General features: G+C 41.7%; 1 protein-coding gene across 6 annotated transcripts in view; it reads right to left on the reverse strand.

The window, feature by feature from the left end:
• Nucleotides 1-27,376, reverse strand: part of arvcfb (ARVCF delta catenin family member b) — a 92,987-nt gene that overhangs the window by 44,215 nt on the left and 21,396 nt on the right. For 5 of the 6 annotated variants that reach the window (XM_086111042.1, XM_086111045.1, XM_086111040.1 and 2 more), the window contains exons 2-5: nt 19,559-19,717; nt 14,725-14,868; nt 12,768-13,408; nt 832-1,337 (exon numbers count right to left, since the gene is read on the reverse strand). In XM_086111042.1, coding sequence (XP_085967168.1) covers nt 832-1,337; nt 12,768-13,408; nt 14,725-14,868; nt 19,559-19,717 — 1,450 coding nt within the window. The remainder of the gene's footprint in view (nt 1-831; nt 1,338-12,767; nt 13,409-14,724; nt 14,869-19,558; nt 19,718-27,376) is intronic. The other variant, XM_086111046.1, reaches the window with a different exon arrangement.

Here is a 27,376-nt window from a genome sequence, read left to right on the forward strand (position 1 = left end):
GAGACTAAAAGGAATAACCCTCCCGCCCCCGAAAAAAAACTAAAAAACGAACGAGGCTGCAGTGAAAGTCGGGAAAACAGGAAAACTGAAAACAAAGCGGAAATAACTTGAGAGTCAGAATACAAATCTTCCAAAAAAAAAGGTCTGTACAGAAAAACCAAGGGCATGTCCTAATTAGAAAGATGGCAGCAGCATAACTTCATTCATTCTCAGACATGCTGACAAGGTCATATCGACATTGTCAATTATTTTAAGTGCTTCAAGATCCAAAACTCACCAACTCTGTAATGACAAACTAGTTTTAAGTTCATTTGTGATGCTCCTGATCTTTTGCTCCGTGATGTTGTGCAATGATTAATTAATTTCTTTGTTGGGTGTTGATTTGATGCATTTGCTGTCTCTGTAATGGTTGCTTATGCGGCTTTGAGAAATACGATCTTGAGTGCTTACGTTTCAACGGAAGCATTAACCAACCTGCAGCAAATACATACAGCATGTTAAGGAAAAAGATGAACTAAAAATGATCTAGGTTAGTGTAATGTTAACAATAAGATGAGCTGCGAACATGCAAAATTTTGGGGGGATGATGAAAACCAATAAAGTAATCTTGTTACAGCGAAGAGTTCACACCACATATTACTGCATGTGCTTCAAACTGCTTAAACGGAGCCATGACCTCTGCAAATGTCCAAGTTGACATCTCATTTGCTCGGTTTGCAAAATAAACTGAATTCATAATGTAATGAAAACAAAAAGAATGCCATTTTACTTGTTACATTTGTGCACTTTCTTTTAAATGAAAAAATAAATAAATAAAACGGTTTCTCTTACCGGTGATGAGCTCTCGAACCTCCATGTCATTCGTCTTCCTCAGGAGGCGAATGAGGGCAGGAATGCCATCGCAATTTTTGATGGCCACCTTATTGTCATTGTCCTTGCCATAGGAGATGTTGCGCAAGGCTCCGCAAGCCTTGCGGTGGACCTCAGACTTGGGGTGGTCCAGGAGCCCCACCAGGACAGGAATTCCCTTCAGCTGGCGCACATCCTTTTTGATTTTATCATTTTCATAGCACAGGTGCTGCAAATAGGCAGCAGCATTGGATTTGACAGGATCGATGGGGTGGACCAACATGGCAATGACTTCTGGTAGATCGGGGTCACGCCAACGCGGATCCTTACGAATGCTGTCAATTGAGGGTGAACGTCGTCCACCCATACGGTCCAGACTGGCCATGCTCCCTCGCTCTGGCTGCGCCAGTGGCGCACAATATATGCCATGGATGTACGTGTGGCGGTCATCAACATGCTCTGTATCGATGGGCTCCTCTGGGTAGCCTCTAGAACACACACAGAGAGAGGACAATAAAGATCAAAGGGATAGGAGGGCTAAATACAAGGGGACCGCGATTTGGCTCAGAGCAGAATTAGCTCGTCAGAGAGACAGAGGAAACCGAGGCCAATGACTAATGAGGGGGTGAAAGTGAGGTGAAACAATGTGGGTGTCAGGATGATACAATAGAGAGACACAAATACTGTAGGAGTTCCTAAGTAGTGAGAGAGTGGTAGAAACGTTTTGTCTTACATTTTTCTTTGCTCAATAAAACGTTTAAATGAAACAAATCATGAAAAACAATATTGCAAAATTGTTTGTGCAAACCGTCATGAAAACAATTATGGGACCACCCTTGGTTTTTCAGTATTGTGTATAAAATGTTAGGGAGGTAATCATTTAAGACTTTAATGATTAGCTCCCTAACATTTTCTACAGTAACTCAAGTGTTCCAAAATTTCAATATAACAAAGATGATGCAGCACCAAAATAGCCCGATTTGATATTGAGCTCTTATTGGCTGTCACCATTTTTAAACAGGCAGATGCCAATTTGCTTAACGGGCTCGACGATAAATGGTCCATCCCTGAAAAAAACATTTAATATGACTTTAACATTAGACATCATGTCTGGCCATTTCGTATTGTTTTTTTTTTCCTTTTTAATGATGGCCAAAATCACTTCAGTTTTCCCATCAATATCTATGCACCAGTCCTGCCAAAACTGTTAGTCAGAAGATGCAGCTTTTGTGGTTATTTTTTTTTTCCATGGCTGGAATTTTTGTAAATCAACTTCTCTTCATTCAAAAGGACATGCAAGCTGAAATTAAAACTTCAACTTCCCTCCCATTCTCAAAAAAAAGGACAATGGAGAAAATCAAGCTGAATGCTGAACTGAATGTAGTGCCACAGTCGAGTGAACCCAAACATGCCGTCTAGTTTCTAGTAACATGAGTCGTATGAATACAACTGCAGACAAGGAAAAGTGCAGGCAGTACCTGATTTTCTATTATAAAAATGGTCATAAAATGTGACCTGGTGTTCATCTAAGTCACACAAACATATAGTTTAAGACCAGACAAACAATAACGTGGGCTTTTTTTTGGACACAACATGTAAATAATTTCGAGTGCCGGGTGAGAAAAGAATGTGAAACCTGAGGCTGATGACTTCTCCAGGGGCTGGTTGAGAGTCAGCCAACCTAGGCTTCAATCAAAGTGATTAGTTGGAGGTCTTTATTAAAACTGTTCTGTCTTATTAAATTGAAAAAAAAAATCCCAAAACAAAAAACAAAAACCCCCCACCAATTTAGAGTTTGCTCTTCTCAAGAAGCATTTCTCGATGTGAACCATGTCTGGTATCAAAGAGCTCTTTGAAGCTCTACTATTAACTCATTCACTCCCAAAGACGTATTTAGATGTCTTTTCAGACGCCACACATTTAATTCCAGCTCCTCATTTTATATTGACTGTACTTGAAAAGGGTCTGAAAAGATCTGAAAAGACATCTAAATACATCTTTGGAAGTGAATAAGTTAAGAATAGTTAACCTGCATGTAGCTATAAAGGGTTGCAAGAGTATCTCTAAAGCTTTGATGTCCATTGGTCTAGGGGTAGACAAACCCTCAAAAAAATGTAAGAAGTTCAACACTTTTCTTTCTCTCTCTCAGATTACACAGCGCAGAATGCTCAATGAGGCCAATGACAATCCGGCAGAAGTGTCTGATGCAACATCTTTATTGCCAATTCTGCAATTAGTATAACGGAATAAGATGGATGTCATGGGAAGATGCCATGGAGGAAGACACTCTTGTTAAAAATAAATAAGTACATCAATCAATAAGTCAATCAATAAATAAATAAAAACTCCTGCAGGTTTGAAGTTTGCACAAGTCGAATTCAATGTTTCACAGCGCTACTGGCATATGATTGTGTGGACAGACGGAACAAAAGTTTAATTGTTTAGAAGGAATGCACAACACTGTGTGTGAAGAACAAAAGGCACGACACACTACTTTAAAACCTCATCCCGACAATTACCTATCACAGAGGAGGCATGATCGTTTGAGACTGCTTTGCTTCCTCGGAGCCTAAATGGATTGTATTATTAAAGGAAGAATTCATTTTCCAAGTTTAAGCGGATATTTTGCAGGAAAATTTAAAACCGTCCGGCCGCCATTCGAAGCTCAGTGCCACACAATGACTCAAAGCACAAAAGAAAATGAACAACTCAATGACTTTAACAGAAGAAAATGGGCCTTCGGAGTAGTCCAGTCAGACTCCTGACCTCAAAACTAATGGAGATACTGTTCCATGACCTCTAGAGAGAGATTCACGCCAGAAGTGCCAAGAATATTGCTGAAAATTCCTCAGGACCATAGCAGGTCGGATCTGAAACTGTTTGGTTGAAGCTGGCCCCCAAACGGTCAACCATTCATCACATCCAAAGGTTCACATACAGATACTGTTGTTTGCATGATGCCTTCAATCAAAACATGTTGTTTGCATGATATTAGTTAAGGAAAACCGTGTTTGTCTAATGTTGACGGGGAGGAAAATCAGATCACATATTGTGACCAATCTACACAGCAATGAAGGTCATTCCAAAGGTGTTCACCTATTTTTTTTAGCAACTGTATTTGTAGTCATGATTACATGACGCCGGGGTGTTGCCAGAGAAAGGTTTGAGGAAAGGACTTAAATCCGGATGATACACTTTCATCATCTTCCTGTTCGTGTCACAGTATGAGCTTTGTTTATTTTGCGACATGATCCATCTCACGTTTTCCGCATCATAACTTTTGATGTACGGCGGTTTGGTTGTGCAACAAAATGGTGGCCAACGGTGGTGGTTGGCAAAGAATTCCAATGAGAGATCAAGCTTTCATGGATTTTATGTCAATTATGCATTTGCATGGGTTTTCCCCGGCATGCATCTTGCTGGATATTTTCTGCATTCCTCTGATGAGATTTTGCCTTCATTTTGCCCCGCGGCACGATACCAGCTCTTATAGTTAGATGGTTAGAGTCAGATTCTACTGCTGGCGGAATTGATACAATGCAATTTGCTTGAGCAATGAAATTAGATATCACTGTATATCGCCATTTCAGCTAGATGGAAAAAGGAATTATCCGATAATGAGCGAGGAACTATGGCAGTCTAAATTTACATGCAACAGGAACCCAAAAATGAGGTTAGAGTGAAGAATAGAAACATTGCTTGACAACAAGGTTAAATGCAGCACATTTGAATGGATACCCCCTTCTTGTGTGTGCCCAAATTTTCTCATTTTGTCCAATGTAAACAAAAATGTTTGACAGAACATGTGTAACGAAACAAAAGTTCAGAAAGCACAAACCTGGGAGACCATTAACCACAAAACAGAGGGGCCGGTAAAGCCTAAATTCAAATGATTGCAAGGCATCTTTTAAAAACTATGACTCTGAGCTTTCAAAATAAGTGCTTCCATAGGAAACACACTTCTACTCTCTGAGGTCATCATCAAGAGTTTGATATCTCTGTTATTACAGAAGGAAGATAATACACAAAACAATATCAGGATCATCATTCCCTCTAGTCTCTTTAATATTTTTTAGAATATTTTTTTCCGCAGTGATCAACCATGTTCCCCCCATATTTTCAACATAGATGAGATGAACAGTTGCGTAGCTCTGTTTGCTAAGCTCTTGGCCGACGTGACCAGGCTTTTGGTAAAACAGACGTCATGCGGCTGAGTGATGGGAATGTCAGGATTTGCATTTAAATTGGTGCCATTGTGTGTACACGGGAAGGTTGGCGGGGGGCATCCGGGGGTGGGAGCAGAAGGGGGTGGGGGTGTATTGAGCAGGTTGTGAAAGGGCTCTGGGCTTTAGGCTCTAGTATGATTACAGTAGATCATTCACTTCATGTTGATAAGGCTGCTAAATAGTCAGGTTATTTGTGTGTACACTCGTCTATGAATGCATTAGTGAGCTAAATTTTCCAAGAGGCAGTAAACGGATGATAAATGGAGAGTCACTCTTCTCCAAATAATTTGGCATTGGCAATTTAAGAAAAACAAATGTGCGTAGATTTTTGCATCTCTTGTTTCTTTCTGTTTAGATCACTGATATCAAGTTGAGACAATGAATTTAGCTTCCCGGGTGACCGTAAATAAATGAAAATTACTGAAGGAATTATTACATGTAAAAGCAAGTCAGGTTACATGCAGTATGTGGGAAAATTGGGACTTTTCTGCTGATGGGAACATGAAACCAAGGCATTGTGAAAGGAATGTAAACACTGAAAATGTCAAGAAAACTTAAGTGAGATCAAAGTTAGACATATTAAGTAAGCTTTCTGTCATGCAAATGCTCAATAGTATCATGTCTGTTTGTTTTGTTTTCAGCCACATCTGGAGTGAAGGGCGTTTCCCTCCAGCAGGCACACCTGTTACGCGTTTACTAAACAAGCCTAGCATGTACTTAAGGTCTGCCAAGGTGCCTAGTCTCTTGTCAGATTATTGACCTTGCTAGCTGTTGTGCTTCAAGTGTTCTATTCTAGACCTCTCGATATCTTTCATAATCGCTCTTATTTTCTCATAGCGGAATGTGATTCCTATTTATCGACCTTGACCTTTAGTTTCGCGTTGTTGGACTTGCGATATTTCGTTTGTGCATTCTGTGGAACTCACTTCCACCCAACATATGTAATATTGATTCTCCTCCCACATTCAAATCCCATCTCAAAACCCACCTATTCAAAATCACGTACTCAATTTCAATTCAAGGGCGGCCCGGTGGTCCAGTGGTTAGCACGTAGACTTCACAGTGCAGAGGTGTGGAGTCCTCTGTGTGGGGTTTGCATGTTCTCCCCGGGCCTGCGTGGGTTTTCTCTAGGTACTCCGGTTTCCTCCCACATTCCAAAAACATGCATGGCAGGCTGATTGAACATTCTAAATTGTCCCTAGGTGTGAGTGTGGGCGTGGATGGTTGTTCGTCTCTGTGTGCGATTGGCTGGCAACTGATTCAGGGTGTCTCCCGCCTACTGCCCGAAGACAGCTGGGATAGGCTCCAGCACCCCTCGCGACCCTAGTGAGGATAAAGCGGTTCAGAAAATGGATGGATGGACGAATTTCAATTCATCTCTTCTTTTATTTTTTATAATTTTATCTGTGGTTTTATTTAGTTTTTGTTCTTGATTGTAAAGTGTCCTTGAGTGTTTTGAAAGGTGCTTATAAATAAAATGTAATGTTATTATTATTATTATTATTATTAATAATAATAATAATAATATCGTTATTATCGGTGTTCTCTTGTACCTTGCGTTTTGCAAGCGCTTTATTTTTAGGCCTTGTTTTTTCTTGGTTCCTTGTGACCAGCGATTACAATTTGTACTTTGTCGGTGCACTTTTCTGGAATAAATATTATAGTAATTTTGTCTGAGCCTGAATTTCTGGAACATTATTCGGTTCAGTCCAGAACGTGACGAATGGAAAGAAAGCAACTTTTAAAAAGCTACTGACAAGCAGCAATCAGATATTTGAAGCTGCTAATGTCTCCAGAGTCCCAAGAATCTCTCAATGCAGGAAGGCTTGCACCCATTCATGAAGCCATATTTCAGCCACCCCTCATTAATCTCACCAAGAGAAAAACTGGCAGTTGTTTCAGAAATACAAATAGCTCAAAGAGTTGTATTCACTGTGATGAATGCTGTGCTAGTTTGGATGGTCATGCATTTCGAGAAGGTTGGTGCATAGCCACCACATCCCAAAGAGGCTGCAACATCATTGAGTTGTAGGCTGCTTTAGGGTGCCTGAAGCTTTTGGCCACCGTATAATTGTCGGGCAAGACAACTCACCGTCCCACGGTGACCTGAACCCAATTGAGCATATGTGCAGAATTCTTAAAGGGAAGATCAATATCCATATGCGAATTATTCCGATTACATTCCAATACAGTATTCCGATTCGAATGTAACCAGTGCCTAGACCGAATGAAAATTCGCCACATAAACCCATCAATTGGAACAAACAGGCCAAATCCGAATGGGATTTCAATCAGATTCACAGATGTAGTACATTCCTTTTGCCACTCCGAACAGAAGGCATGTACCGTACATGCTTCAATTGGAATTGCCAGGCTATGTCCTGTCTGCGCATGCTCTTTCTTGATGTAAACGTGCCGTGAATTCGTCTTTCACGCCCTTGAAATTATGGCTTCCAAACTGAGCTTGTCTGTGAAGGAGAGCTTGTTTTTAACTACTTGGAACTTGTTATTGATCAAGCTGTTGCTTTTTAAAAAAGTCAAGTCAAGTCAAGTCAACAGTATTTATAGAGCACTTTCAAACAGCCATCGCTGCATACAAAGTGCTGTACATGGAGCAATTTAACATGCACAATAAACAGTAAGACAAATCGGTAATAAAGGCGGTAGAAAGCACCAAACAGTAAAACCAAGAACAAATCTAAGTCATGCTGAGTCGAATGCCAAAGAATACAAGTGAGTTTTGAGGAGGGTTTTGAAGATGGGCAGCGAGGAGGCTTGCCGAATGTTTAGTGGGAGGTCATTCCAGAGAGAGGGACCAGCAACAGAAAAGGCTCGATCCCCTCTGAGCCTCAGTTTAGTTCTTGGTACTTCTAATAAAGTCTGGTCCACAGACCTGAGGCGCCGGGCAGGTGTGTAGGGGCGGATGAGCTCAGAGAGGTAAGGTGGCGCGAGATTATTCAGAGATTTGAAAACAAATAAGAGGATCTTGAAAATAACTCTAAAATGAATGGGGAGCCAGTGAAGGGATGCCAGAGTAGGAGTTATGTGCTCCCTCTTACGAGTACCAGTCAAGAGGCGAGCGGCGGCATTCTGGACCAGCTGAAGGCGCTTAATGGAGGACTGGCTGACTCCAAAGTAAAGGGCATTGCAGTAATCGAGCCGGGATGTGACAAAGGCATGAATTACCATCTCAAAGTGTTCATGTGAGAGGAGAGGTTTTATTTTGGCCAGCTGTCTAAGGTGAAAGAAGCTGGATTTAACAACGGCACCAATTTGCCGATCGAGTTTGAAATCACTGTCCAGTTTAAGGCCCAAGTTTGAGACTGTTGACTTAAGATAAGGAGACAGGGGGCCCAAGTCTACAGGATGGAATGTACAAGGGCCACTGGGACCAAACAATATCACCTCTGTCTTCTTTTCATTGAATCTCAAGAAATTTTGTGCCATCCAGGTTTTGATTTCTTCCAGACAGGATAGGAGTGGCCTTAATGAGAAGGCGTCTTTCTTGCTCAGTGGGACATAGAAAAGTGTAACAATTGCAACAACTGTGTTTAAATAGACTCACCCCCATCTTTATAAATGTAGTAGCACATTAACACCAGATCGTCATAGATCACGTCATATGTAAACAGTTGATCAGAGATCTTCAATCAGAATGACAAAAAAGTTTTCACGTAAAGACCGGCTTTTAAAGATGGACTGCAGTACAGTTATTTAACAACCAATACTTACTGCAATTGGAACACTGCATTGTACACACTGTAATTGGACCCAGTCACCTAATTCAATCACAAATACAATACATTCATCACAAATGAATCACACCTCCACCAGATTTCTAGCAATTATTTTCACCATCCTTTGATAAAAAGCGGTCCATGACACATGTCTCTGGAATGTGTATTGTAGGAAGAGGAACTTCAAAGGATTAGAAATTGTTAAAATGTTTTCATCTTTTTAGTATTTATGAGCATTTGAGTGAATGCTGCCAGCATACACAGCATTTCCGTGCATTATGGACAGTTGTTTTATGATGCAAAACGCTTGGCTGAGCAATGGCAAAAAATGACAACAAAGCGGCAAGCCTGGAATGTTTATGGCTTGCTTTTCACCAATGCTCTGCATTATATTACTCACAGCCACTACTGTGTGATTGCATTATTCCGAATAGACAGAAAGGTTATTCTATTATTTAGGGGATTGTTCGGGGTAAGCTCAAACATGATAAACAGGAAGCAAAGTATCAAACAGAGTATGCAGCTCTCTGAGGAAATCTTCTGGCAGGATGAAGGGAGGAGGTGGGGAGTGCGGGTGACGGTGCAAGGAGGAGGAGGAGGAGCTGGGTGGTGACAAATCACTTCCGTGGGACAACCCCTAAAGACACGACTTGATTAGAATGAGACAACCCAACTCTCAATCAAAAACCCATGTGTGTGTATGTGCATATATGTGTGTGTGTTGTGACCCCAAGATGCAGGTGTCCAGGTGCAGGTTGCCCAAGGAGAAATGAGTCATTAGAGATTGCCTGGTAGACGTCCCGATAGTCTGACCCAGTTCAAAGGCATCTATTAATCACACTGGCATGAGGGACGGACACACACACACACACACACACACACACACACACACACACACACACACACACTCACACACACACACGCACGCACGCACAGATGCATATATGCAGAACGGTGGCAGTGGAAACACACTGACTTGCGCATAACAGATGGATGAGGGAAACTGCAGTGTGATGTAGTCACGGCCAGATAACTGGTGGGTCAGAAGAAAAAGCTAAAGGAGTCTTGCCAAGTGTGTTAACAGCATCGTCTCAGCAGAGATGAATGAAAAGGAGTTGACGTGTCCTCGTCTTGTACCAAAAGCATACTATTGATACATTTAAAAAAAGCTGGTCGTGGCTTGTTGAAAAGAAATGTTGAGAAGCCAACCTTTTTTTTTTTTAAATTTAAATGGGGGTTTGGTTTCTCTTTAAAAGAAGTAATTCAATAATTCAAACAAAGAAAACTATTTATGATGAGTCTCAAAAGTTTTAGTACTCAGCAGCAAAATAATTATTATTTCTTCGAGGCTGCAAATGCATACGCTAAACAATATAGACGATACTGCGCTTATCAAATTCATTCGACTATTGGAACTATAGTTGCCATGGTGGGCAACTAGTTAGCACATCCGCCTCACAGTGCAGAGGACTCTGGTTTGATTCTCCCTCATGGGTTTTCTCTGGGAACTCCGGTTTACTCCAGCATTTCAAAAACAGGCACGGTAGGTTAATTGATCACTTTAAATTGTCCCTAGGTGTGAGTGTGAGCGCGAATGGTTGTTTGTCTAATGCATGTGTGCCCTGCGATTGGCTGGCAACTGGTTCAGGGTGTCCCCCACCTATTGCCCAAAGTCAGTTGGGGCAGGCTCCAACAGGCCCGCGATCCTCATGAGGTTAAGCGGATCAGACAACGGATGGATGGATATCGTAACTGCTTGTCTCAGAGACCATACAGCATCATTAAACACTTTTATGCATGTGATTTCGACAACAGGCACATACTGTATCGTATCAAGTTACATGACTTTTGACTATCTTGACTGAGGTTTTAAAAATGAGCTTCTCGGGTGAAAGTGAAAAATCAAAAAATAAAAACGGAATTCATGTTCATAGTTTTGATGATACTAATAATAACCGTGTGAGAAATGCATCATAAAGTTCGTAAAACTTAAAAAAGGAAAACATGATTAGAATTAAAGCTCTTCGATAAATTTGACGAGTTCAACCAAAAAAAAAAAAAGTGGTGGGTTTCTTTATTTTAAGCCGTTTTGTCCACACTGTTTTTTTCCAAGAGCTACATACAGAAAAATCAAAGGCAAGGACCATTTTGACATATTTCATTCAGCCAGACTATCATTGGCTATAAAGATATGTGATTTTTATACACAGTATACGGTGTAGTTGAAAAATAGGTAGGTAATTAAGAAAAAAGGTCAATGATTTTCAGGTGGTCCAATTTTAGGGTTAAGTGTGTTGTTTTTGCTACACCATAATTTTGGTTTGCTCTTGCTCGCCATCATTTCAGATAATTGTGCTTCACAAAGATGTGACCTGGAAATAGAGCCGAGGTATTCACAGCTTTATTGACAGTTGTCAAGGCTCCGCTGCCTCATTTGCGAGCCTGTCGCCCCTTATGGCACAGAATCGGCTTGTTGCAAGAAAATCACCTTTAGGGGCACTTTCGTGCAGCCGTTTTTTTTTTCCTTGGAAATTGTCGGCTCTTCATCTTCTGTCTCACCAATTGACCTTTTCCTCTTTCCGAAGAAGCTCTCCAAAGACGTTTGTCTTATTACCCCTTTTTGCCAGCTTGTGGACTCTTTTTTTATGTATTGTATCTCGGGACTGAGGCAAGCAGTTTGACGTGTACAAAGGCAAAGGCGGATGCGAGAGGTTTTCCAAATAAAATTCCTTTCAGACTCTGACCGCCAAGAAAATATTTTTTGTTCATTCTCTCTGTGCGGCACAGTTCCAAATGGCCCAAAGAGTGGTACAGGTCAGGGTGACTGGGGGCCGACAGATTTGTACACTAATCCATCCATCCATTCATTTTTTGAACCGCTTTATCCTCACAAGGGTTACGGGGTGTGCTGGAGCCTATCCCACCCGTCTTCGGGCAGTAGGCGGGGGACACCCTGAACTGGTTGCCAGCCAATCGCAGGGCACACAGAGACAAACAACCATCCACGCTCACACCTAAGGGACAATTTTGAGTGTTCAATCAGCCTGCCATGCTTGTTTTTGGAAGGTGGGAGGAAACCGGAGTACCCGGAGAAAACCCACGAAGGTCCAGGAGAACATGCAAACTCCAGACAGGGAGGCCGGAGCCGGGATCGAACCCACGACCTCGGCACTGTGAGGTCAATGCGCTAACCACTGGATCACTAGGCTGCCCGATTTGGACACTAATTTCCATCTAAATCACAATTATATATTTTACCAATAAAGTTTGGACAATTGTGTGCTTCCAAATTGACCGAAGGGCAATTTTTGCTCTGTACCAGCATGACTGCACAGCAGTGAACAAATTGAGGTCCCTACAAGCATACAAGCCCGCACAGAGCCCAGACCATGAGTCGATCAAACACCTTTGAGATACACTCCCAACAAACACGGTGAGCCATCGGGCCTTCTCCCAGGCCCAACATAAGTGATGTCTGACCTCGCAAATGTGCTTCTGGATGAATAAAACAATTCCCACAGACCCACTTCAAAAACTTGCCAGACGAGTGGAAGCTCTAATAGTTGCAAAACGGAGCACTTATGCAACGATATCTCAGTTAGAGCACGATATCTCAGTTGCTTCTTTTTTCCATCCCCTCTCTAAAAGATGAGTTGTTGTATTTTTTGGGTTGGGTTATAGGTCACTTTTTTTTAATATATCACAAAAACTTACCATTTGTATATGGGTGTTTACTGTACACTTTGTATCCTCTGTATATACTTTAACTTACTAAAATAAGCATTTAACATTCATAGGGAAGAAAGCTGTCTTACCCAACTGCTGACTGAGCAATTACTACACTCAGCAGAGCCCAGGAATGTGTTCATATTGTGTGCAAAAAATCAAATACTCATGTACAGAAAGGAGGCTATTATTCATAAAAGTCACAAATCATAACCATATTTTACCTCACCTGACTCTGGGCCCATCACGAAGTGGTTCCCGGTGGGTGCGACCCCGGTTGGCTCCTTTTAGTGTGCGCCGGTTAGCCGTGGAATAGTCAGGTTCGAGCTCATATGGCTCCTCGTCCTCAGGGCCAAAGCTGCGGCGATCATCTTCCAGGCCATATGGTTCGGCCTGAAAGCGCTCGGGCTGGGAGCGGTTCAGGTCCACAGTGCTGCTACCCATGGGCACCTGGGGTTGGGCCACGTGGCCATAGTCATCCTTACGAATAGGCAGTGTATAGCTGTTCTCTGGCCGGTAGCTATTAGGCATGTAGGGGTAGCGAGGAGGACGGAAGTTGATGCCTCGTGACAGGCTGCCGTAGTTCTCCGTCAAATCAGCGTAGCCATCATGCAGACCGTAATGGCGAATGTACTGACTCTCTGGCGTTTCACCATAAGAATCATTGTAGGAGTTGTTGTAGGAGCGTGTCAAGGTGGATGAGGCTTGAGGTGTGATGAAGCGATCGCCACCGTTCTTAATGTAGCGCCGGTCAATTGAATCGGTGTAGCTTCCCAATGGGGACGAACCCTCGGGCATGGGCAAGCCGTCAGGGCCAAGAGGAACCTGACGCACAGTTCGTGTGGTCACCGTCTTCACCATTTTGGTCACCTGCAGAAGAAACCACATGTACATGTCATCCAACTGAACACTAATTTGCATCCAAGTAACATGATGCCACTACCAGCCAGCGTAGCAATGTAAACCATGCACATCTCTTCATACAAATGTTCTTAGACACTCGTGGAACACCATGCAGAAAAAAAGGCAAAAATGTCAATGCTTGCACGAAGATACAATAATAGCCACTGCTATGCCATGCTCTAAACATCGGTTCTGATTTGCTAACGCTACTAGACAAAAACCACAGCTGACATGAACAGAGTAATCATGTTATTGGGCTTATCTTGAAATAAGATGTCAAAGAGACACCTGAGCATAACAACACCATCAGACCTTGACTCGGGCGAACCTCACTGTGTTATTCAGAGCTGTATTTCCAAGACGAGCAGACCTTCACGGAGCTATCTCACACTCACTTCATTCCATAGCTACTGCATTATTCTTCCTCTGAGCCTGACCGAAGATATAGAGCAAACAAACCTCATTAGCTGTGTTATTCAGAATGCAAAAAAACAATTTGCTGCCCGGTGAATACTGTTTGAGATCAATAATTACTTATTGCATTCCAACCTATAAGATAATCTCCAAATCAATTATGTTGATGAAAATAAATTGTCCTCTGCAGAGGGGCCATTCTGATGCATTTATTTTTGTATCCAACAGGATTAGTCATTCCACCTTAACTAATCAACATTTCTTTGCAAAATAATTCATTGAAATGTTCATCTCGTTCCGGCATTCAACTCTGATGGGCTTCATATGTGCCTTTGTTGAGGTTGAGGAAACCCAAACAGTGTAGACGTTACAGGTCTCGTAGGCTTGAGTACACCCCAATTGTGAGTCTGAACACAAAACCAATTTCAGGAATTCCAAGTCCTGAATTAATTATTCGTGTAGATGTGGTTCTAGTGCTACATGACCTTGGCTTCGAAAAGATCTTATTTGCTTGTTTTAAATTAGGTTTGTGACCTTGAAAGGAAAAGTGCACTTTCATCCTCTTGATTTAGTACTTAGTCAGTATACTCTACAAAGATAGCAGCTGTATGTCAAAGCTATTCTTAATGGGGGAATATTCATCAGATTGCCTTGATTTCATTTTTACACAATCATTCCTGACATTGTAGAATCGTTGCGGATAAGTGGGCAACAAATGCCTCTGAATAGGCACATTATGTGACAGAATTGGGTGGCAATTCAGTTTTTGAAGGAGTCAAATGTTAGTTTTGACGCAAAATGTGTTAAATGAACGAGGCAGGGGTAACAAAATGCAAAAGAGAAATCACACAGGGTTCGGCATCCTTTACTGGCTCTGTGTCATATGAAGCATTGGTGAAGATGGAGACTGGTGTGGGTGTCCTGGTAGCAGGCCTCGACTCCACTACCAAGTTCTTCGTCACTGGTATTGGATGGTAGGTGTAGCAGGAAACAGTTTTGACCACCTTCGACACCTAGAGTTGGAGTGATGTGTGTCAGTCAACTGCTGTACAGGGAACTGTATTTATTTTACTAACTGACAGATGGATTCCAGGAGATGAAAGGTTCCAGGACTGGTTTCACAAAGATTGGCAAACCTTAATTCCATTGATGTTGGAAATAGACACAGAATTCAATTATGCAAATCATTTTTACCCCCAATTCAACTGCATACACAACTGCACACAAGACAAAGACAAAATATTTAAATTTTAAAACTGATGAAGATTATTGTTTGGGGGGAAGTGGGGAGGAGGTTCTTTCAATTTGAATTTCATACCTGCAACACATTCCCCCAAAAACTGGGACTTTTGGTCGCAACCAAGGACGTGGGAGGCTGGTAAAGTTCAGCAATACTCATCAAACACGCTTTGGCACATTCACAAGCAAGGATAAGGGTGAGGTTCAACACTTGGTGAACAACTGCATGAGCAAACAGTCCAACAGTTTTAGAACATCTTTTCTTAACGTACAATTGCAAGGAATCTAGGAATTTCATCATCTCTGCAGATACGCGGTAAGGCCGAATACCAGCACTGAACATATCTTAGTCTCTAATATGGAGAAAATATATATATTTGGATATAATCTGACATTTAGTTACACAGAACATGTACATTAATACAAAATGTATGCATTAAAATTCTTATTTAACCTTGACAAAGCCCTCACATAGCCTCTTTCCTGTCCTTGCATTATGAGCGGAATAGATTTTCATGGTTTGATGGTGTGATCAAATTTTCTGTCATGTTCGTACATGGTACTGTACATCGTGAATATTGCACTAAAGCTGTATTTTGGAGAGAGATTTGGAGCTGGAAAAACATTTTAAAATGTTTAAAAATCATTGCAATTAAGATGCTGCAAAAGTGCATCCGATGCCTCTGCGTCAGGTCTCGACTCAGGTAGGCAGTGATTTTCTTTTCACAAATTCACAAACTCTTGGATCTACTTCTATTATCTGTTTCGTTCCTCTGAGAGGCCATTATGGCTGCTGCTCATCATGGCACGTGCATGTGCGTATGCACGTATGCGCAAGGATGCGCACGCGCGTGTGTGCGTGTGTGTGTGTGTAAGCGTGTGCATACATGTGCGTTAACAGGTTAATTGGAGGAGTTTGGTTGATCGAAAAGTAGATCTTCAGTCAAAAAAAAGGTCGGGCACCTCCGGCCAAGAGAATGCGTGGGATACATTTTGAATTGAACACGCACATGAACATGGAGCCAGAATTCTTTTTTCAGTGGGGTGGCCAGTGTGACACAGCACCCGAGTGAGGCATGGCCGGGGGCAATTCTAAAAGTTTTTTTCACAAAGGTTTGTTCCCTTAGTATTATGAGCGTGTGTGTATATATGTGTGCATTTTACTTCATGAAACCACGACTGTGGATGCTATGATAAAGAATCACTTCTCAGCCGTGTCGTTTGCTAGCTATGGTATGAAAGTCATGATTTTTGATTAATACCGATTCTAAGAATCAAATGGTCTTTGCATTAGGCAGATTCTTTTAAATTTTGTGTTCAAAGCAATTGTATATTTGTTCTTGAAATATGCACTTACAATTAATAACTTGTGGCAGAGTATCACGCAGTCTGAGAATGTGAAAGAGGCAGAAAAATCATTTTCCCACAGGTGTAGGGGTGGTCAGAGAGTGACAAGGAATGGCCATGGCCAACCATGTAGCTCCGCCCATGACAACAAACAACGTATTTACCATGAAAACAAGTGCTGCGTACTTGGAAGTTTGTCTGTTGTTATGTTTCATCTCACAACACAGACGGTGGAAGCCAAAAAAAGGACAGGAGTATGTTACCGAGTGTATCTGTTACTGCACAAACACGTTGAACGTTAACCCACAAGAAAGCAAAATCTGAAAGTAAGTAAAAATGGGGACGTTGAGACGGCAAGTGGCAGAGTTTCTGCGGATGATGTCTGGACCTATTTGCAACCAAAGAGATGTTTTGCTAAAACTTTCCCCCTCCAATAGTTGTCTGCTTTTCTCCTCAAAGTGACTTCCAAATAACACTCCATATATGCTCTAAGGGAAGGCTGGCCTTTAAAAATAAAAAAAGTGTCCTTCTTCTCTTCCTCGCCAGCACAGCCTTTGATTAGTGTTTCACAGCATACAACATCCCAACAAAGTTCCACTTCTAATGACATCTAATCATGTGAGAGTGTGTGGCCAGTTCCCTCACGGTAAACACACTGGAGTGCACTGGGGCTCCGTAATGAGGGATTAGACCAGGCTTTATAATTACACTTTCTACTGAGTGGGATTCGCCATGCAGTGTTTGCAACTCTTCTGTAAAACAACGATAACAGCTGACATAAAATGAATCAAGATTTGGAAAATGGGCAAACTCCTTTGTGGCACAGACAAGTTTGAGGGGAAAAAAAGAGAACATTGTGTGGAAAGTGCTGTGGGAGAGGAGCAGGAAAAAAAACCCTCTGGTTCGATGCTTTGTGACTATGTTGCTCACTGCTGTGTATCAGTAGGTCACAATGACTTTAAATACAGCCCCAGGGTAGGAAAGGGAGGGCTGGCGCAAATTTTCATTCACCTTTATTTCCCTTGACCAATCCTTGTCAACACAGCACTCACAAGTCACTCAATCGTAAAACAAATAAAACTGTTGTTCAGTATTGCACTGTAGCTCTTCTGAATGAATTTGTAGGGAAAACGGATGATGGAAAAATTAAGCGAAGGAACAAGAGTAAAGACAAAGTGAATGTGTTGCCCGAAAACCCCTGCCACAAACCAAACGGTTCAGTGCTGCTGTCAGAACTTGGTCAAATTTACGGTCATTTTACTGGAGAAGACAAAGCATGGCTAAGCTTTATCAGCCAAGTCAGTAATCACGCAAAAGCAGATGCTACAAAATCTTCCATATATATTTGCTGTCCGATGAAAATGGCGTTTGTCGCTTTTTTTTGTGTGCCGTATATTAATCTGAATGTGTTGCAGCAGACATACTTGGAAGTTACAACTTCCCTTGCAATAATGGCTCATTTAACATTCAATTTCAGCTTGTGAAACAAGATAAATCAACACGGTTCAACAAAAACAAATCACAATATTATCTGAACAATGAATTCATATTTTACTTTGGAATGTGGCACAGTTGCTCATTTGAAGTCAATTTTAGCAATCCAACTTTGACAAACACACATCAATCAGACACGGTTCAGCGGAAAAACAACTGTGTCGCATTATTTGTTGAAAACATGTTTAGAATCCAAGGTTATAAACCCAACAAGAGGCAATATGTTTTCCTCTCTTCCTCGCTTGTCTCCAACACTAAGTGAATGCGGAGGTGGGTTGTATAGCCAAGGTGCATATTCTGAAGCACAGCTCCAGCGGCAAATAGTTGTCAAGATGACTGCGTACTTTTAACGGGACATATAGGAGAACACCGAGAATTACTTTAGAAGAGAGGTCCCCAACCCCCGGGCCGCGGACCGGTCCCGGTCCGTGAGTCATTTGGTACCGGGCCGCACAGAAACAATACATAACTTACATTACTTCCGTTTTATTCATCTCGGAATCTGAAAGATGTTTTATTTTGAAAAATTTCCGGATCCGTCGACAACATGTCACTCTTGACGCAGGTGAAGGCGCGCTTCTCGGTCACGTGATAGGTTACCCCTAAAATGAAACTCAGGAGATAGCAAAATGAGTAAAAACGAAAGGTCTTTGGAAGGTTTCTTTGGGAAGGGGGAAAGGCCCAGCCAGGAGACAGAGGAGGAGCCTACGACTTGCAAGAAAAAGAAGGCTCCATTTAATGGACAGTGTCAGGAGTCCTACTTAAAATATGGATTGATCACAACGGGAGATTCCCATGCACCAAGCCCAGTCTGCATAGTATGTGGCGATGGCGAGTCGTATTTTTCATGCACTTTCTATTTGCGGTCTATCTTATTTTGAAGGCAGGTGTAAACATTACCATAGCAACCAGGGAGTGTTGCGGCCAGATAGGACGTTCCTCGTGTCGTGATTCGTGTTTATTATTATAATGTTTCGAAAATACAGTCAAACCTCTGTTTTCGTCCATAATCCGTTCCAGAAGGCTGTTCGAAAACCGAAATTGTTCGAAAACCGAAATCACGCTCTTTTTAAAATAAAAATGTTTCCTGAACACGTCTGCTCACAATGGAAAGCAACACGAAGAAGAGTCACTTCCTCGTCTACCTGAGGAACCGTCACAACCTCGTGTAAGGAAGGTGAGAGGAATCAAATGGTGCATTCAAGCGCGCTCAGTTTGTTCGAGAACCGAAATTTGTTCGTCATCCGAGGCATAAAAAACTCGAAATTTTTGGTCGAAAACCGAATTGGTCGAGAACCGAGACGTTCGAAAACCAAGGTTTGACTGTACCAGTTTTCATGCCGGTCATATCATATTATTTTTTTGTATTTATTAGTCACACCTTAAAGGCCGGTCCCTGAAAATATTGTCTGACATTAAAGCGGTCCGTGAAGCAAAAAAGGTTGGGGACCCCTGCTTTAGAACGTCAAACCAAATCATTATTAAGTGAAGAGGTGGAATTTAATCAAAAGAGACATTTAAAATATTTAGATAGATATTTAAAACCCGCATCAGATCTGTCCATCCAGCAGGAGTTTTGCACCTCGTGGAGGACAACTGAATTGATAACCTTTTGAGTGTTACCTTGGTTTCTGTGCGGCGCGTGGTCCCGTCATCAGAGGTTACCACCGAAACATGGGAAGTCGGGGTCCCAGGGTCCTCCTCTATGGTGACCGTCTCCTCCACCACTTCCGGCGGCTCCTGCATCATGGCCAGAGAAGTGGCGTTGCTGGGGCTCTGCTCCTGCACAGTGGGGGAAAATCAGGCAGGTGTCGTTATTTTGTAACAGGAATTGTTTTCTCAAGCATGGGAAAGAAAAAAAACATTGACGTAAAGCTTAGATTATTATTTTTTTTAAATATTCGAAGCTTGGCTTGGACAAGAATTACAAATCGAAATTTTAATATAGTTATTAATCTTTCTACTTTAAATGCATCTACTTGAAAGGTTTGTGTTCTAAAATTAGCGAAGCGCATGAATGATTAAAGAAGACGCTAAAGCGAACGCCATGATTGCCCCCTCCTGCTGTAAGCCATAGTGGGTCCTGCTGTGCAGCGTACTGTCTGTGATCCCCTTATGACCCACATCTACAAAGTAACTGATCCGCTTCCGCCAGAACAGCGCAGCAGATACGCTGTCAAGAGAAGTTCAAGTGTGTGCATTCTCCCGAGTCCAGCAACACAAACGGCGGCTCTGTCAGTTGGCGCGGCCTTGAGAGCGCAAGCAGCAAGATAATATGCATGGAGCATTTTCGGTTGGTTAGTTAAATGGAGGTCAAAAGTTGGTCAACCAAAATTCCTCTTGGGGCTTTTTGACCACTCTCCGAGAAAGTCTATAAAACTACTGAAACTGACAAATATTGGATCATCGGAAAACATTACACGAGTGGATCTGCAACCACGGTGAGTCGAGCAGGGATGAAGAATGCATAAATTATAGAAAATGTTTAGCAATTTTGGTAAATGAATGAAATGAGAAGTGTGTCACGCTGAAAGACTCAACATATATTTATTTATTATTTACAGTTAAGTTTTGAAGACCACACATCCTCAATTTCCCTTTAAAAATAACACCAAAGTGCAAATCAATTCGTCCTATAGTATTTTCAAATTTTAGAAGTATGGAACTAAATAAAAGGAGGCAAAGAATATAAAACAGAATTCAGGTTGCAATTAGTGCATCTCGTATTGGCAGTTTCACTTATTTGGCTTTGGCAATACAACAGCAAAAGACAACTGCAAAACTGCTGGAACGCCTCACATTTCGAGATTTTAAACTGTATCTTACAAGCAAAACGCTGTGGGGACTTTTTCAATCTGACTATGGATTTGAAGAAAAGGCGTGTGTCACGAAAGGACGGCACAACACGTGTGCTATCTGGCAGTCATGAAAGGGAAAAATATGAACTTATTGCTGCTTTTTCAGCTGATGCGTCCAGATAGAAAGTCACCGTCGGGACGTGCAGCCCTCTGACATATGCCACTTCTGTGAATACGTGACAAATTACAGTCCTGCTGCCGGAGCAAGGAAGGAAGGTGTTTCTGGCAGTTTCAGATTACAATCAATTAATCAATCAATCAATAAAGCCAAGAGACATAGACAGGCAGAGTGCATGTCTTGGAGTAGGTGATTGTGGAAACCTACATCAATAAAATGCAGAGGGAACAGTGTGCCTTTGATGACGTACTGTACACAAGTACGCAAGGTAGTGCAGAAGCACAATAAACCGTCCACGTCATCAATTTTAATGATCTTGACATGACACTGAATATGTTTCATCAGAAGGGAAAGGGTAACAAACCACTCATCCATGCTGCTTTGACTGAAGCCCTAAAATTATTTGAATTTCACAAACATCATGACAATCATTTTTAACGACAACAAAGAGTTACTGGGTAAAGTGAGAAGGCTATTTTGTTTCGCATTAATCATTTGACCCTAAATTTATTAAATGAAGCTTCATTTAGGCCCTAAACGAGATGTCAAAGGGTTGCACATGCGTGCTAACATTGTAAGCACACGATGATTAAAAGTCACATTTGCTGCTTGTTTCTTGTGAGATTTATTTTTGGGACAAATTCAAATCCAGGGCATCGACCTCACAGTGCGGAGGTGCAGGGTTCAATTCCGGCTGCGGCCTCCCTGTGTGGAGTATGCATGTTCTCCCGGGGCTGTGTGGGTTTTCTCCGGGTACTCCGGTTTCCTCTCACATTCCAAAAACATGCATGGCAGGCTGATTGAACACTCTAAATTGTCCCAAGGTGTGCGTGTGAGCGCGGATGGTGGTTCATCTTTGTGTGTCCTGTGATTGGCTGGTAAACAGTTCAGGTTGTTCCCCCGCCTACAGTCCGAAGACAACTGGGATAGGCTCCAGCAACCCCTGCAACCCTTGTGAAGATAAAGCGGATCGGAAAATGGATGGTTGGATGGATGAAGTTCAAATCCAAAGAAAAATGAGCAACATACAGTGAGACCACCGTGTATTTTTAAGGTTAATGTAATGTAAGATGAGCTTGAAATGAAATGAAAGTGTTTTAGGATCCTATTTCTACAAAGTAGTATATGTCGTCTTCATGTGTAAGGTATTTAGAAAAGTGCTACAGCAGTTTAAATGATACAAGTAAATTGTAAGGGGAAAGTCAATTTCCCATCTTTTAGTGGCCTGTTGTGTTTTTCAAGCAGCCCTGATGAAGGCTTTCCTTCACATCACTTGACCCAATGTCTAAATTTGTTTTCTTTTGTTGTTTGTGTTGTTGTTGTTTTTTCTACACAGTCAAGTGCCTGTTAAGCTGCATTTGAAACTTCCATTCAAATGTTCCTGAACGAGGAGCTGAACTCATTTCTTCTTTGTATGTAACTTAGTAACACAACGTCTTCAAACTTTTCAATTCACCTATTCTTCTCAATTCAGTAATGGGCAATTACACCTCTGAACTAAACAGAGTTAGGTCATTACAGTTTTCAAAAGGCCCATTCATTGAAATTAGCAACTGGGAAAGCTGTGTCAAGTGAGATGCATTTGTTTGCAGTGCGCAATTGCTCCCAAAATGCCAATTTCTACAACTGACTCCAGAAGAGAAATCTCCTTCGAGTGGCCAAGCATTTGAAAAAGGTCATTCCTGATTAGCCTGTGTTCCTAATTCGAAAACATATCCTTGTTTTGTTCTTTTTCCTAAATTGTCGACCCACAGCACATTTGCCAACTAAGTTACATGTTCACTTAGGTGCTCCTCTTTGATCTCAATTGAGCAGCTCTCTCATTCACTGATGCCGCGTGGCTAGTTTCTGCCTGAATCTCATTTGTAAATATTGAACTGCCTCCCAGACTTGCTATTTGGAGGTTTCTGCTGATATATCATCCTGACTTTTAAGGTTGCTCCATCATAGGGTGAGGACTGGAAATTTTGGTGACAACACCATGAATCAATTTTTTTTTTTTTTTTTGCAGCATGGAATTTTTTTTGAAAAATAATGAAAGGGTGTCAAAGGCACTGTTTTCTTAGAGCATCACAGGAAATGGTCAGTTTGAAACACTCCGTATTTTGCAGAGGTCATTTTGACACACCCTGGCAGCCTAAATGGGCAAACCGTCTAACGTTTCATTCATCCAGCCCCAAACATCACTCCATCACTCCCTTGCTCACGTTGCAGCTTTATTGGGGCACACTGGCCATCCACCAACCATTAAGAACTTCATTTATCTGGAACATCCAAAGCAACGCCGTGAGGAAACTGATTTGGTCAGTAATGTGGAACATCTGTGAAGTTTCCTTTATTTAATATCATCTGGGAAACTTCTCCGGAAATATCATATCAGTGATGGAAACAAAAAAGGAGAAACAACGTATTCCTAGCCTAATAACATTGTTGTTTCAGCCATATTTATTTATTTATTAATTTTTTAAAATTTGGTAACAGTACGTTAAAAATACCTTGGGAAATGATGCCATTAGGCTAATGTATATGCAAACGCCTACCCAGAAAAATGTAATCCCAAATCCTATATGTATAATAATTTGGAACACATTATGCGCAATATCCATAGTTAGATCAAGTCTCTTTTTGTTAACTCTCTGCCAATAAAAGTCGTACACATCAACAGCGTTTCCGAGGCCCTTTGTTTGACAAGTTCGCTGGGTGAACCGCTAGAAGTGGTCGTCAAAACGGAACATGTCCTCGAAGAGATACAATCCCACAAGCGGAGCCTTTGGCAAAACATGGGGAGCATCGGAATGAGATCCTTCGAGTCTCGCTGACAAACAGGCTTCATGATCCAAGCTTCCCGCTGTGCCTCTGGTTTGCGTTCTTTGCTCGCTTCCACTCATCTCTGCTTGCAGTAAGGGGAACGTAGGAGTTCAATTTAAAAGTCCAACTCATAAATATGTGATAAAAAGCTGTCTAGTCATAGGCTAGCTTGGCTGTCTGCAAGAATGCTTTGATGCTCAAGGGCAGGATATGGTGAGCTAAGATGGTTGAAGTCAGAAAGATAATGTCAGAAAGTGATGGGATCTAATGGTTAGGAGGGATTAAAACGCATAAGTGAGTTCATGTTTTAAATTTAAAATTACAACGACAAATCTACGGCATCTTGATCCAAAGCCAGGCATTCTTGGATACGGTACAGGTAAATCCTCAACACGTCTGACTTATTGGGCAGAACTCATCACACCTCTGGTTGTACTTAACTGTCATGAAAAGAGAGAGTGCGCGCAAGCCTGAATAAAGAACAAATATTTTACAGTGCTTAACAACACAATGACATGGGAACACAAAAAGTGTTTTACAAATGTGATGCTTCCACAAAATCAGGCAGATGTCACGGAGAGTGGTTTTATTTTATTGACGACAATTGAAAGGTGGTGAAACATGGATTTCTTTCCCCAAAAATCAAGGCCTTCATTTTTTACATCCCAGAAGCCCAAGCGTATGTCTCATAGGTGATAATATAAGGTACATGTAATGTTTTGATCATTCCATCTATTTATGTCGTCGTTTCATGCAAAGTTTACTCCTGATGACACATCACTTCCGTCACTGACACACTGACAAATGAGCAGTCTGCATATGTGGCAGAGTTCTCACGTCACAAATTTCTACTTTCTGCTGTTTCCAGTGGGAAATATTTGGACCATATTTGGAGACCCTCATAGTTTGTTTCAAGGTAGGTGCAGACCTGTAAATTTTTATATTAGGCCCTGTCTATCATAATCTCCATTTAAAAATAGCACAGATATACTATTAGAGATATTAACCCTTTAAAAGTGGATTTTTTTTTTTAATGACGCAATACATTTCTTGACATTTTGGATGGCCCGGTGGTCTACTGGTGAGTGCGTCGGCCTCACAGTGCAGAGATGCAGGGTTCGATTTTGGCAACGGTCTTCCTGCATAGAGTTTGCAATGTTCTCCCTGTTAGTTTTCTGAGGGATACTCCAGTTTCCTCCCACATTGCAAAAACATGCGTGGCAGGCTAATGGAACACTCTAAACGGTCCATATGTGTGATTGGGAGCGTGGATGGTTGTTTGTCAATGTGTGCCCTGCGATTGGCTGGCAACCGGTTCAGGTTGTACCCGGCCTACTGTCCAAAGACAGCTGGGATAGGCTCCAGCAAACCCCGTGACCCTTGTGAGGATAAGCGGATCAGAAAATGGATGGATGGATGGATGCGGGTCCACACTTTGGAAATGTTTTGCTCTACTATATACTGAGAGAGTTTCGCAGCACTCAGGCCTTTGGAAGAGGTACAGGAGTGCTCCAAATATAGATATGGGACAAAATGACCACTTCAGACCACGTATTTCCGGACATTAGTTGTCCATGTGGGCACATAATGATGGGAGTAAACTGCCCGCATTAAAGTCACAGGCTTGAATATAATTTCTTACACAGAGGAAGATGCGATGACATAAACGCTATTGCAATGGACTGGTAGAGTCCAACTTCTGTGTCAGCCAGTCACATGCTGTCGTACTTACAGGGGGACAAGCGTGTGATTGCATAGCCACTCACTCACTCACTGGCAAAAAGTTAATCTCCCGCCAACGTACTGTATATCTCTGAGAATACCATACAGTTTCTGAATCACAGAGTTAGTTAGGTAGAAAGATCTTAAAATCTATGCATGCGGAGAGAACATGTTCACTGAATCAACAAATTACAGGTTTGACCATGATGCAATATGCTCTGCCCTTGGGTGAGCTCATGTAGAGTACATGACATTAAACAGATCACAAGGGGACATATGGCTTCTTAAAAATGATGATTACAAACCATATAATGGGTTGCTGTGCAGAAAAAAAAGGCAGAGGGGGAGGGGTAATAGGAAGATCAGAGAGACAGCGGTGTCAATTAGCAGCAGCCTGCTATTTACTGTCAATCAGCACTCATTCAACCTGTGTGTTCAATTGGGTGGGCGAAAAGCACAGAAGGATGGCAACAACAGAATGTTGATTCAAGAATTACTCATCTTGTATTACTCCGTGTATTTTACTTTTATAAACGCATGATATAAACAATATGAATAGTAAACCAAACAAGATAGTCGGGGGGGGGGGGGGGGGTTGCATTTCTTTCATCCAACCGGACTTTAAATTCATCCCAAAATAAAAACAAAAACGAAACCACAAAGCAAAATTAATTGCATTTAGAATGTGTCCTTGAGGTTTGTCGGCATATTTTAAATGTATAGCTTCTTGTGATGCGCCAAAATTGGTCTCACCAAAACAAACATTTCTTCTTCTATTACGGTGCCCAAAGTATAATAAGTCATTTCTCCAGACAAATGCTCCTTTATTCCACATAGAAAGGCACATTATTGGTGATGTAGTAATTTTCATCTGTCAGTATGTTTTAAAATGCTAAATTCATGTAAAAAAAACAAAACTGTTAGTGAACTTCAATGCAACATCATTTGGAGCAAAAAAAAAACAACAACAACAAAACGTAATGAACATACATTATGTTATATGTGCTTCCTAAAATTAAGTGCTGTATTTCGATGTGAATTCCATGACATAGAAGGCACCAATTGCTCACTGAGATGCTTTCCTGCTGCTGCATTAGAACTAATTAAGTGACAATATCACATGTTTTCCCGATAGTGATTTAATAAATACATTGTGGAGCCCTTGATGCATTGAGAATCCCTGAACCGATATCGCATTCGGTTTGAAATAATAGAAAGCATTACGTTACACCACCTGGTAATGCTAACAGCAAATAATCGCCACCTTCCTTCTCTAACACACACACACGCACACACGCGCACACACACACACACACACACACACACACACACACACACACACACACACACACACACACACACACACACACACACACACACACACACACACACACACACACACACACACACAGACAACTGCTCAGTCTAAGCCTAACCCCTGTGCAGTGACTAACAGGATTTCACTCCTCAGACATGCCAGCAATCATTACATGGCTCTTACACAATTAATCCTCCAGCAAAGATCTCCTGACTAAACTTGGATCACCCAACTTCCAAATAGCCCCTTATGTTTGACCACCTGCCCTCTTGGCAAAAGAAATGTGTGTGATTGGGGGGCTGGTGAGGGTGACCACATGATGTATTGAAAGAATGTGTGAGGGAGAGTGGGAGCATGTGACAGCCAGATATGCAAAAAAGAAAAAAAAAGAAAGAAAAACAATGAACTGGGACTCTGTGATCCAAACATCCTACCAAAATAAGGCATGCTTGTGGGATGAAGCGGAGGTAGAAGGGAAAACAACTGGAGGAAGAGGAACTAGAGAGGCTGACAATGCATGGCAGGCCCCCTCACCAGCCCCCCTCCAAAAAAAAAAAAAAAAAAGGATCCTGTCAGGGTAGAGAAGTTGCATTGAGCCTCATGCTTAAGTCAATATA

This window comes from Hippocampus guttulatus, chromosome 5, assembly GCF_054856545.1.
Source record: "Hippocampus guttulatus isolate MCC_2025c chromosome 5, RoL_Hgut_1.0, whole genome shotgun sequence".
Classification (NCBI taxonomy): domain Eukaryota; kingdom Metazoa; phylum Chordata; class Actinopteri; order Syngnathiformes; family Syngnathidae; genus Hippocampus; species Hippocampus guttulatus.